The 12,348-nt window shown below is 37.7% G+C and overlaps 2 protein-coding genes across 7 annotated transcripts; both read right to left on the reverse strand.

Moving 5' to 3' along the window:
• Positions 1-226: 226 nt before the first annotated feature.
• LOC139780581 (uncharacterized) lies at positions 227-4,676 on the reverse strand. 2 transcript variants are annotated; one of them, XM_071719278.1, is made up of 5 exons: positions 4,392-4,676; positions 3,549-3,739; positions 2,018-2,177; positions 1,313-1,550; positions 227-485 (listed from the first exon to the last, which is right to left on the reverse strand). In XM_071719278.1, the coding sequence occupies exons 3-5, from the start codon at positions 2,117-2,119 to the stop codon at positions 331-333; spliced, it is 495 nt and encodes a 164-aa protein (XP_071575379.1). In that variant the 5' UTR covers positions 2,120-2,177; positions 3,549-3,739; positions 4,392-4,676; the 3' UTR covers positions 227-330. The 2 variants fall into 2 exon arrangements, with proteins under 2 accessions (XP_071575379.1, XP_071575378.1); XM_071719277.1 differs by having other exon boundaries at positions 2,018-2,426.
• A 1,770-nt stretch (positions 4,677-6,446) lies between these two features.
• On the reverse strand, positions 6,447-12,062 carry LOC139780579 (uncharacterized). 5 transcript variants are annotated; one of them, XM_071719272.1, is made up of 4 exons: positions 12,005-12,062; positions 8,673-8,818; positions 8,156-8,455; positions 6,447-6,855 (listed from the first exon to the last, which is right to left on the reverse strand). In XM_071719272.1, exons 1-4 carry the CDS (start codon positions 12,043-12,045, stop codon positions 6,695-6,697), a joined length of 648 nt encoding a protein of 215 aa, XP_071575373.1. In that variant the 5' UTR covers positions 12,046-12,062; the 3' UTR covers positions 6,447-6,694. The 5 variants fall into 5 exon arrangements, with proteins under 5 accessions (XP_071575373.1, XP_071575377.1, XP_071575375.1 ...); XM_071719276.1 differs by having other exon boundaries at positions 8,673-8,748; positions 12,005-12,049; XM_071719274.1 differs by having other exon boundaries at positions 8,673-8,748; positions 11,794-12,049.
• Between the last annotated feature and the right edge of the window lie 286 nt (positions 12,063-12,348).

Genomic DNA, 12,348 nt, shown 5'->3' on the forward strand with positions numbered 1-12,348 from the left:
TTCTTGAAAAAAAAAAGAAAAAGCTTTTCATTACATACATTTAATATTTCAAGAGTTAAAACATAACAGACTTGTTTCTAATTAGGGTCACAGAGTAAAAAAATTAAAGAAAGTTTTAATTACGGTTTATAATTAAAGAATTTTGCGCGACAAGCAGTTTTCTATGTGTCTCGTATTTCTACAATTTTTTTATGTCAAGGTAGACGATGAAAATGAAAACAGAAAATTTGAGAATAGCAAATATTTATTTAACAATTATAACGCAAGGCCAGAAGTGACTTGGGTTAAGCGTTTTACCGTCGTATATCACACTTGGGTTTCTTGATGCCTTCAGTGGTGCCCACCATATGTACCACCATGATGGTTATTACCTCCGGAGTTGTGGACGTGAGCAAAAAATCCTCCGTGCGGATCAGAGTGGTAGGTCACGGTCCTGATATTACCACCCGGTTCCTTGACGGTGTATTCACCGACGACCTTTTTTCCTGCGAACGAAAAACTACTCTTGCAATATGCGACGAATGTAGTGACCGCTTGTAAACGTGCATTAATTGCAAAGAATTAAACACATGGATGTGTTATCGATATTATACCGTAATGCGCATGCCGCATATTATATATTTTACGTCAATATGACTACCGCGATGTTTAATTAAAGTAAAGCGCACCGAAGCATACCGCCGTGTAATCTGACCCCGTCATGTATAATCTTTAACCACCGACATAGTTTTATGCAAAAATAGAAGAAAAACGTGATTGGCGAGAAAAAATAACTGTGTCGATAAGTTTAAATGCGCGGCTCTATGCCCGGCTTATTGCGATTCAGAGTTGCACTTTCGAATATCTCCCCGTCCCGACGAAGATCCGCCAGACAAACTTTTATCGAAATTTTTCATAAACTTTCGGTAACATTTAGACCGCGGCATTTTCCACGCTGTTGCGCGAGTATCGTAAAAAATTCAACAACTCTTTGCATGATTACATAAATTTTAATAAGTTTGATGCTGAATAATTTACGTAGTTCAATATATCGTTAAAAACGACTAAATTGTAAATATAGTTAGTCATATACATTAAACAATAACGTTTACATCACTCTTAATAAAAGGACAAATATAATACGAAGAAATTACAAATTCTGCGTAACATAAAGTAATAATTTTATCACAATTTAAGCAATTAATTAACTGCAATTTCCTTTAGCTTACAAACAATACTGCATTTATAATTATAATTTTTCTTTTTAATGCCATATTTGCGAACGTTTTGCCAACGGTAATTTTATATAAATTAAAGAGGAAATCCGACTTACCGTCTCTGTGTTCTTTCTGTCCATGGTAATCGCCAGTGTGATGATCCTCAATTCCATACGCGAACTCATACTTGGGATGCGCGACGTAGTCTACATGATGATGACCGTGCTTATCGTAGACAACCACTTCGTGCCCGGGTCCTATGACCGGTCCATGAAAGTGCGCGAAACTGTGAGCGTGCCCTGCCAATCCGCTTTGAATAGTTGCAAGGGCCAATACAGCCAATAACAGGGCAACCTGCCGACAAATTGTTGCCATTTACATATACTTCCGCATAAAAAATGGAAAGTTTAGGATTTTGCACTTAAAAACATTTCTCCACTGTAAGTGGAAACTTTCTACTTTATGGATTATGATGAAGCTGTGATAAACAAGTTATTATGATCCAATAAAAAAGCTCATATCAGTTTAGAACTCGATAAAAAAAGTTGCAGCAAAATAAAATACATAAAACATTAGTATTATACGTTAAAAGCATACAAAATGTGTAAAAAAAGTCGACGATACTTTGTTTAAAACAGTTAACAAGAAAATAATTCTTTGTATTTTTAGCGTTGATAGGAATTTATGCAAAAGATTTTATTCTATTATTTATCAAATGTGCAGTAAAATTAAATGAAGCTTGAAATATATATATATTATGTTTAGACTGCAATAATGATTAGTTATGAACATATCAAACTTCAACAACAAACTTCACAAACCTTCATAGCCATGCTTTCGATGTTCGCATTGATTCCTATAAAATGCGAATGATATTTTTGTCGATACCGATGAAAGTTTATATAGTGCTCACCAACGTTCATTTTTGCTGGATGAATTTCGCCACCGTTAGGTTATTTAGCGGGACGTATAGAACGGTCCCTGCGAATGACAAAAACACGACGTGAACCAATCGCTTTCCTATGCATAAGATTGGGCACTCCTGCGATGAAACGCCTCTATAGCGAACGCCACGCATGTGGATGCCCGTCTCGTTGAAACAACAATCGATTGCGTTACGAAAGAGGTTTTTTTCCAAAAGTCTCGAAACGGTTGGCTTTTATTGGCGATCGTGGCGGAGCATCGAAACTCGATGACAATATTCGAATAAGATAATGGATCATTTGAGACCTAAAGAAAATTAACTCTTTTATTGTACATATCGAATTCCCTTATTTCTTCAAGAAATCTGATTTTTTTATTTATTTCTACATGATGGTGTATTATATATTTCTATATACATAGATAGTTTGAATCAGTTCTTGAAAAATAAACATTCATAATTGAAGATATTGAAAGCAGATGGATTAATTTATTTATTGTTTTAATAAAAGTATTATAGATTTTATAATTTTCAAATTGGAAAACACAGGGAGATTAAATAAAGATAAAATATTTACAATATTAGAAATGATTACACTGCAAATCTAAGTATGTTATTTTTACACGCATAAACATCTAAAAATAACACATCAGACTGAAGCTCTTTTTACATATTTCTTTATGTGTTAAATTACGTCATTTAACACGTTTAATCATATCAAATTAGAAGTTAATACGTTCAATCAATTAAATGACGTGATTTAAAACGGTAGGAAATGTGATGTAAAAGAGCTTCAGCTAAAATAACATACTTGGATTTGCAGTGTAATTAATACATTTTAAATAAATATTCATCCTTTATATAATAAACTTTTATTTAGAAAAAGCGTGAGTTATTTTAACGGTTTGCTCTCTGCAGATTTCCTTTAATAATAATTTTCATGTCAGAAAAGAAATCATTAGTTACGATTTTTAGATAAATCAGTGATTTTAGAGATGAATTGAATGCATAGCAATTACTTCCCTGCGACAAAAATGGCAGTAATTGATAAATAATTAAATCATTACGAGCGATTGCCATTAGTTTAATAGCCGCTGTCACCTTCCAAATCGCAACGACTAGCTTCATTATCGGAAAATTTCACTCGCGTCGCGCGTAACAATAACCTATTTACGCTACAAATGCGTTACACGTGTAACGCATGCACCGTGATGAAATTCAAGCACGTGATACGCTTGATATCAGAGATTTAACCTTCTCATCCGTAACTCCGTTGCCTCCGCGTCGGTGGAAAGGCAAAGTGAACGCGCGTCATGGGCATATCCGATGCTCCAAATAAAGTCAAACTCTCCGATATCAACGGTTTGGATTGTGCGAGGTAAAGAGAAACCGTTTCAATAATCTCCATTTTGCATAAAAATCAACATTACCTTGTACGTATTTTGATTACTTTATACATATCTGCGAAATGATTCGCAATTTCGCTAATTGCAGAAGCAGCTGCGAAACCCAAAGGCTGAAGCGCAGCTTTTCTCGCCGAAGATCCCGATGGGGCTGTATTTGCACCGAGAGACTAGATTTAGACTCAGAAATAACTATCTCGCCGCCTCATGACTCATGCCTGAAAAAGAACAATCTCGTGCAGTCAACTCGTAATCCGTCCATTTGCTTTAGTAATAACCGTATCGATCCGCGCTGGACGCCGCTACGCGCATTCGTATTGAAGGAACATATACCGTTGCATTAATGATATCTGGCTTGCGCTCCCTTCGCACATAACTTAATCCAATTTGTTGCTTTGCCCCGCTGATATTTGTGCTGATCTTGATCGATCTCTCGGAGAGTGACAGTTATCGACAATTATGTTTAATAAAGCGAGAAAGTGAAACAACAGGTATAGGCACACTCGGTTGCTCGATACATTAATTTTGCATTAATTTTACGTTTTTAATTTTTTTCTGCATTATATTAAAAAAAATACAAATTAGTCCTCTGTTTTCTTCGATCGAACGGCAAGTGATCAAGAGCCTTAGCTTACCGTTCCAATTAGCAGCGTATACTAACAAGGATCTTGCAACAAATTAGTGATTACATGACAGTAAGAGGCCACAAGCAATATGTTTGGCATTACAATGGCTTTGTACGAGACAGTGAGTTATCGGATACGGAGATATCTATTCGCTGTCAAGGTACGGGCGAGAAATGACGGTGCACTCGAGTGAGCGCGCGAGACACACGGATAGAGTTCTAAATTAAATAGATACAACTCTCACATTTTCCTCCATTACAAAGTCACGCGAACTTGACATTACGCTTGTACACGCGTGACAATCTCCGCAATCACGAACAGCATCTTCCGTCGACGCGTCTCCTTACACAACTAGCGTAATCGACATGTGGATACGCGGCATTATCTGAGCTAACTATCAGTCTCGTACGCAGATTAACATCTCCAAGACAGATTACGACGTATCTGATCTTGCCTACGTGACCTTATCAATCTGTTGAAATGTACTGTCATTTTCCCTTATCTGCACGGTCACTTCATGGTGGTCCAGTTCCGTTCCCTGTGGAATTTAATACTGGATGAAATGACGTGTTTAATATTCTAAAATACATTCTTAATTAATATATCTTATTTATCTTGAATAAACAAAATAATAAAAATTATATTTTCATAGAATCACGCATTTCCCAAAAATTTGGTAATTTTATATGGGTAGATTATTTAATTAGTAAATTAATTAATTAATTCTGTCTTCTTGCTTTGTGCGTTTTAAGAGTTAAGAATTTATAAGCATAACGTAGCAACCGCTATTCGGGTAACATGTGGACAAGGATATATGTGACGGGAGCGTGAACCATGTCATTAACGTACTCCATTCTAGCGAAGGTTCAAAGAGAATACGGAGGCATGTAAAGACCTGTATGGCACTCACGGTTCTCACTCAAACTGCTATGCTTGATGAGCAACCGCGACATTCAAGTTAAAATCATATTCCTTGGACGGTGCAGCGAGCACACTAGAGGAACGTCAATTATGCTAATAAGTCTTCCTGATTGTCGCGATCTTCGATGCGGCAATTTCGAGCGAGTCTGGCTCGAAAGATACCATAGCGTGTAAAATTGGATGACGAGTAGTGAGCATGCACACAGGTTATATGTGTAAAATTACATAATCTCGCGTATAAAATCTACATTGAAATCTCTATTCCTTTTAAGAACAGTCTTGCATGAAATATGTTCATGTAGGCAAACGTGAGAATACTCATCATTATTTCTGACTGATAAAACATGCTACAAAGTTTTTGTATATTTATAAAATTTTCATATACAACTCGACAGAACGAAAAGGAGAAGTTTTTATAACTGTGTAATACTCATATATTATTTATATTATTACATTGATGATAGTAATAACAATCCAACCGGTTGTTAGTCGAAACCGAGGGCAAGGATTATAAGCTCGGAAATGTTGCGAAATGTGAAACCCTGGGCTGCTCGCTCCGGGAAATTCAACGTTTCTATCTCAGCGCCGGCCCACGTCTATACACAGCTGTAGTCTCCGCTAAGAGAACTTAATAGAAATTGTCGAAGCGTTTGCGCAATACGATTATCCGCGTTAGAAACCAGCGAGATTGGCAACGAAATTGGCGACGAAATTGGCAACAAAATTGGCAGGGCCTGGGTCAGTAATACAATGGTCGACCGATCTCCTTATAGAACGACCAATCCCGTTCGCCGCGATTGTTCGACGAGAGGGCACGAAATTTCGGTTTGCTCCTTTCACCCTCGTCATGCCACATCGTTTTCCCTACCGCGGTGAATTTTGCGCTTCCTAAAACGCTTTTCGACGGCCCCGGATCGCCACCGCCGTCGCGTCGGTCCGTCGCGCGTTGCTGACTCGAGAGGTCGAGGACGCGCGGGAACGTGATTGGATAAAAACATGTTGCGGCGTGCTGATGAGAGAGATCGGTCAACTCGTTGCATTCGGTCAGCAGAAACCGAGCAAGCGGCCCTCGGCTCGTTTTGATGAAACGAGATCACGAGATCATTGCGGGAAAACCAGGAATGAATTCCAAAGGAGGGTCCACTTTAGAAATTAACAAGTGGGGGGTCCTGACATTTTTATATTGATACATCTTGATGTAGAAATTACGTCATAGTATCCTAATAGTCTCATATTTTTCTAATAAATTTGAACTTTGTTTTCTTTTTTACTGAAAAATTTTGATAACTTATACAGCGCTTATTATTAAAAAGTATAAAGGATTGAAATTAAGTTTAAAAGAATATTTACGTGTAATAATTAATATACAGATCATTAATAATGTGATAACATCTTTTATTGATACATACAATATGTTTCTATTTACTATAAGAGGTAAGATATTTAACGATTATATTTTAACAACACATATAATTCACAAAACGTAAAAACAAGTATTTAACAATAATATATATTGGCTCGAGTTTGTACAGAATGCAGGCTCGCTTACAACGTTATCCTCGTTAGTCACCCTTAGCTTTTTCATTAATCATTTTATCGATAATTATTCATTGTGATATCTTGCAACTATCGATGTTTATGACCACCATATGTGCTACCTGAATGATCATTCCCGCCGTAGTTATTAACTTCGGCATAAAACCCGCCGTGAGGATCAGCATGATATTTTACACTCCTGACATTACCACCAGGCTCATGGATGTGATATTCGCCCTCCACATGTTTGCCTATGGTTTACATCATAAACAAGATAATTAATATTTACATATTTGATTAGAATTAATGATGTCTAACGAGACCAGGTCTTATCATCTATTTATGATTGCTTGTTTTTATAGAGAATTTATTGTAGACATATTTGAATATTTTAAGGTGTATGAAATCACGTAGGAAGAAAAATTAACAAAATTCTTTTAAATTAATTAAAGGATGTTTAAATAATTTGTTCGCGGTAGCAAAAAAAGTGAAAATTTATCCTCCATAATTTATTATGCTTTGTGTGATGTTTATCGGAGCAATATAGTGTTATTTATACGGAGTGGAAGTAAGAATAGTATTTAAACTGAATGAAGATATAATAGAAACTCATGTATCTCTCCATACGTTCCAATTAAATTCGCGTTTACGCAGGCTGTTACACGTTTCCGAGATACGCCGTATCGGAACAGCTTCGCCGTAAGCTCCGTGCATTTCATTCGCCGGCTTTGCGAGAGAGCTCTTCCCAACGAATGCGTAATAAACTCCTATGCTCTCTTTCTCCCCCCCCCCCTCTCTCTCTCTCTCTCTCTCTCTCTCTCTCTCTCTCTCTCTCTCTCTCTCTCTCTCTCTCTGTCTCTCTCTCTCTGTCTCTCTCTCTTTCTCGTATCAGTCACAATTAAATTTAACAGGCGCACGCCGAATATGAACGAGCGCGAAGAGGTTCTCGCATTTTTGCGAAAAGCTCGCCAGAAGAGTAACGAATGTATCCACAACGGGCCGCGCAATACATCGGGGTAAGAAACGAACTCGGTCCTTCCTAGGTTCTAATTAAGAGCAGGGCCAGATATCCAATTACTTCGAGATTCTAATTAAGAGCGCGAGATCGAATTGCATTTCACTACCTCTCTGGCTCCGGATCAGTATTGTGCGATACATCTAGGGTTGCTATATCGATACTTTGACAATAAGAGAAATTGATGCTGCACGGACGTGATATTAAATAGAATATCGATTTTCAAATTAACATTCTTAGTATAGCAATCTTTGGTAAGTTTAAATACAGAAATATTCAGGAAACACCTTCAATATCAATATTAGAAATATCAGAAGGGTGTATGAAGATATCAGTTTTACGTGGTCAATAATTATTCATAATTATTAACAGCAATAGTAAAAAAAATTATTATTTTACAGTTTTTATTTAAAAAGGAGCTGAGTTATTCTCTCATGCAACGTACCGGGATGACGCGCGATAACTATATTAACGTAATATAAAAATTACAGATTCTAAAGCCTTAGGTAGAGAATATCGAGAGTCTTTTTACTCACCGTCACGGTGTTCCTTCTGTCCGTGATGGTCTTTAGTATGATGATCGTCCACACCATAGGCATATTTGTACTTAGGATGAGCCTTGTAGTCGTGATGATGGTGCCCATGCTTATCTTTCCAAGATATCTCTTCGTGATGGCCTATCACTGGTCCGAGAAAATGATGATACGAGTACGCGTGATCATGACCGCCATGTCCGTTGCGATCTATATCTGCGGTCCGTTTCTCGTCGTGATCATGACTGCCATGTTCGTTGCGATCTATGTCTGCGGTCCGTTCCTCGTCGTCCTTGTCTTCCTCTACAATTAATTTCATATAAAACTATTATATTCTCGATTTTCTTGAATAATCAATGCAAATATCTCATTGCAATTTTAGCAAAATTTAAGTCTATAATGTAAAGTTTTTAACAAGTGAGAGTACTAAGATGAATTCGTGCGGATCGACACCTTTTACCGATACGCGTAATTACCTCCTCGAGTGACCGATTCCCTGAATTAAACGAGAGACACTCACCCACCGCATTTTCCTCGTACATCCCGGGGAAGCTCTTAACAACGACAGCGACGAAGACGACGCAGACAATCAATTCCTGCAAAGCGAGGAGGGACATTCGAGCGTCGTGTAAGCGGCCGACAACGCCGCCCGTGAAGTACTGTTCGCTGTTAAAGGTAAATTGGTGGCCGCGAATAATTGGAAAAGTTAATCTCTTAAATCTAATCGAGGAAGAGAGAAAGAAAGAGAAGGACAGAGGAGGCGAGAGAGCGAAAGAGAGAGAGGAAGGAACAGCGCGCAGGAAGCAAAATTCATTTTCATCGCACCGACGCGACGCTGTGGTGTGTGGTGGCGTGTAGTAGAAAATTACCGAAAAAAGTCTCGCCATTATTCTTCCGTTCCGAATATGTGCGCCAGAACGGACTCGCCGAGACGCTTTTACCGCCCACATAAAGACCTCCGAAACACTCCGCGCTCGCTACTTTACGGTCACGACTGCGTGATACTTTGTTCAGCGCGACCTGGGCTACGGCGATTCGTTTTATGGAAGCTACGGCAATCCGCCCTACGGGTCGATGAGATCGGCGAAACTTGAAATTGGATCGATCGTCCCGAGTTTGAGGTCGGGACCGCGCGCGTCTTCGCCCGCGGCCAGGTAAAAGTGCTGAGCCCCTCCGTGTTATTCTTCACGTTATACGTTGTAGTTCTTTGCCCGGACGGATCATGAAAGGTTAATATCCGTCCACTTCCCGCAAATTGGATATCAAAGAGAGAGAAAAGCGAAATAGTGAGGGGGAGGGGGACTCTTTCGCGATAAAATGCGCCGTTCAGGAAATTTCTAGCTGCATTTGAAGTAAGTAGTTTTATTAAAATCTTTTGGAGTGGAATATCTTCTTTTTCGAGTTTTTTTTTAACTTTATAATATTGCTTTAAATTGTGATATATTTGTTTCCAATTGACCGTATCTCTCACTTTTAACCTGATACGATTAATACTTTTTCCAATACTCAACTCGTAAAATAAAAGGAAAAGAAACATTATATGCTATGCGTAAGCTAGAGCGAAAGATCAATAAGTCTTTGTTACAAGACTTTACAGCGTTTTATAAAGATGGATAGTATTATGCAGCCTTTTCTCACTAAAACAACTATTGTGCAACGATACCTTTTTAAGATCCTGTTAGACGGTATATTTTGACCTCAAAAGAAATTGTTACGTGCCATGCAAAGACAAGGACACTGGAAACTTTAATTAAGAATATCCTGTTTCCCTAATTACGGCAAAGTATTTTGTAGCTTGATGTAGCTTTAAGACACTTTTAAAAAACGTGAAAAAGAGCTACTTAATTATTCAGAGTTAATAATTGCTCGATTAATAATTAATATTAACGTTATTATACTGCATATAATTTCAATTAATGCTAATAATTACCACTTGCAAAATTTTAATGTAATTACCATTTAAAAGTTTGAATTTATAATGTAATCATGATTTTAATACACTATAACGTTCGTACTATAACGGCAAAATATTGTATTTCCGTTTTAATCATTATATAATCGTTATATAATCGTTATAACGTTGCAAATTACAGGTACGTATGTGTGAACTAAAAATTACTCAGCGCCCGGCAACTCGCTAGCATTGCAACGCTTTCCACGCTAATACTTTCCGGGATGCGCAATTATTCCGACGTCAGCGGCGTAACGCGCTCACAAAAGATGCAACACCTTCCACAATTTTGTTCGCAAGAATACGTAATTATAAGCGACGTGTGCATGGCTTCGTCCGACCTGTTACAACGCGAATTTCCGTTCCACCAAAGCGCCTCAGTAATGTTCTGCGCTACACTGCCTACGGCCCGCGGCGTATCAACTTACGATATCGAATACCACGCTATCGACTTTAGTTTACCTTTACAAAGGCCATGTTTCTTCCTTTACGAAAATCGCCAATGGACTACCTCCAAGACGAAAGCAACGAGATCGTTTTATAGCAACGGCCACCCTCGGAGCAAGCAAAAACGGTCCCTTTTAACCATTAATTCGTTTGTCATACCCCCGCGGTTGGTCCCCGATACCGCACAGTAAGAAGTGTGACCAGCCGGGTCGTAGAAATGATAATAATTCTTTGAAACAACGACCACCGTACGACCCTGCTTCTCGTCACTGCCAGACACGAATTGGCGTCGCGATTTTACGACCGGGAAAGCAATGGCTCGGAAATAATAAATGTACAAATGTAATATGTACTAATTTTTACGTTCTGTTTCTGCTTGATTCATCACCTTTCTATGAACACTCAAAAACAAATAGGAGATTTAGATATAAATTTAATGCCACGCACTTTTTAGAATCTTCATTCATGAAACATGAAAAAAGCAGATGTTTATTCAAAAGAAGCCGGTTCTATTAAAGTTACATGATCTTTAATGATTGAATCTTCAATTGTTATAATGTCGTTTGAATAGGACATCAGTACATAATGAGAATTTATTTTCTATCTCTCCTCCTCTTTCTCTTTCCCTTTGCGTCTGGTGTGCACTCATGTGATGGAATTGTAAACAATGAGATTATATGTCAAATACCTCCTCTAACGTAATAATTAATAACAATATCTTTTGTCAAAGCGATGAATTTCAAGCATGATTATTCACGAGCTTGTCGATAATTTCTGATTGAAGTGGCTAATTATGTTTCTCTCTTGCGAATTTGAGGAATAACATCCATGACAATGGGTTTTGAAATGAAAGTAATAATATGAAAGACATGATATTTGGACAGCTATTTTTTAAGTATCACTGCTAAATACAAATTAATTAAAATAGAAATGTTTATTTAATTCATTATGTTAATTTAATTTATTTAATTAATAATAATGTGCACATTAATATTAATTAAAATTTGAGAAAAAATTCTAGAATTTTAAAGGAATTGTATTAAACTTATATTACAATCGCACTTTTAATTATGTCTATTCTATTAAAGCATATATGCATCCAATTTTTAATTAAATATTAGAGAAGAAGATATTAATATCTCCATCGTACATAATTGTGTACATGTCAGTTACATTTGCTTTAAAAATATACGTATTTATTTTATTTTGAATATAAGTTTTAATCGTAATAATGTTCACGTACACTTTTTGGTATTTTCTGAAATATGCGGCCTGTGGCCTCAATATCTTGTGAAATTATTCGTCACGTGCCAATTGCCGAAATAGTCAATCAACATTTTTCATCCGCGTTGCCGTAAAGATAATGCAATCGCGGCCGCAGCGGACCGGAGATTTTTGCTCGCTCTCTCACTAGGAACACGGAGAAAGCGCGCGCGGATTTTTCGATTAGGTACCCGGCTCGTTCTTGCGCCGTGCAATTTTCCTGCGGCATCATTCCGCCCGACCTCGTGGCAAAACTGAGAGGCCAGTAGTCAGATCAGTTAACTCCCAGCGCGATAGTCGCGACAGCAGGAATAACAAGCAATATTACTTACATCCGATGCATATGCATTACGCGCCGCGCGTTAATCTTACTTCGAGATTTTATTATTCGCATTGCGCACTAAGCAACGTACAAATTAATTATTCACGATGAAGCCCGTTACCCAGGAAGCTCGTGATGGGAACTACCGTCACTCGCGCGAAAGATAATATGCAATTTACATTATACTACCAGATGTGTATCGCGAACGGAATA

This window comes from Temnothorax nylanderi, unplaced genomic scaffold (genome assembly GCF_030848795.1).
Source record: "Temnothorax nylanderi isolate EJ_2023f unplaced genomic scaffold, tnyl_v1.0 TNYL_tig0285_pilon, whole genome shotgun sequence".
In the NCBI taxonomy this organism is placed as follows: Eukaryota; Metazoa; Arthropoda; class Insecta; order Hymenoptera; family Formicidae; genus Temnothorax; species Temnothorax nylanderi.

Excerpts from the sequence above, each read along its gene's own strand:
- LOC139780579 (XM_071719271.1), bottom strand. The coding sequence starts at position 9,102 with ATGTGGGCGGTAAAAGCGTCTCGGCGAGTCCGTTCTGGCGCACATATT. Across the intron at positions 8,456-8,672 it reads GTACGAGGAAAATGCGGTGG|AGGAAGACAAGGACGACGAG; the intron begins GTGAGTGTCTCT and ends AATTAATTGTAG. Across the intron at positions 6,856-8,155 it reads ACAGAAGGAACACCGTGACG|GCAAACATGTGGAGGGCGAA; the intron begins GTGAGTAAAAAG and ends TGTAAACCATAG.
- LOC139780581 (XM_071719278.1), bottom strand. The coding sequence starts at position 2,119 with ATGAACGTTGGTGAGCACTATATAAACTTTCATCGGTATCGACAAAAA. Across the intron at positions 1,551-2,017 it reads TCGAAAGCATGGCTATGAAG|GTTGCCCTGTTATTGGCTGT; the intron begins GTTTGTGAAGTT and ends ATTTGTCGGCAG. Across the intron at positions 486-1,312 it reads ACAGAAAGAACACAGAGACG|GAAAAAAGGTCGTCGGTGAA; the intron begins GTAAGTCGGATT and ends TTTCGTTCGCAG.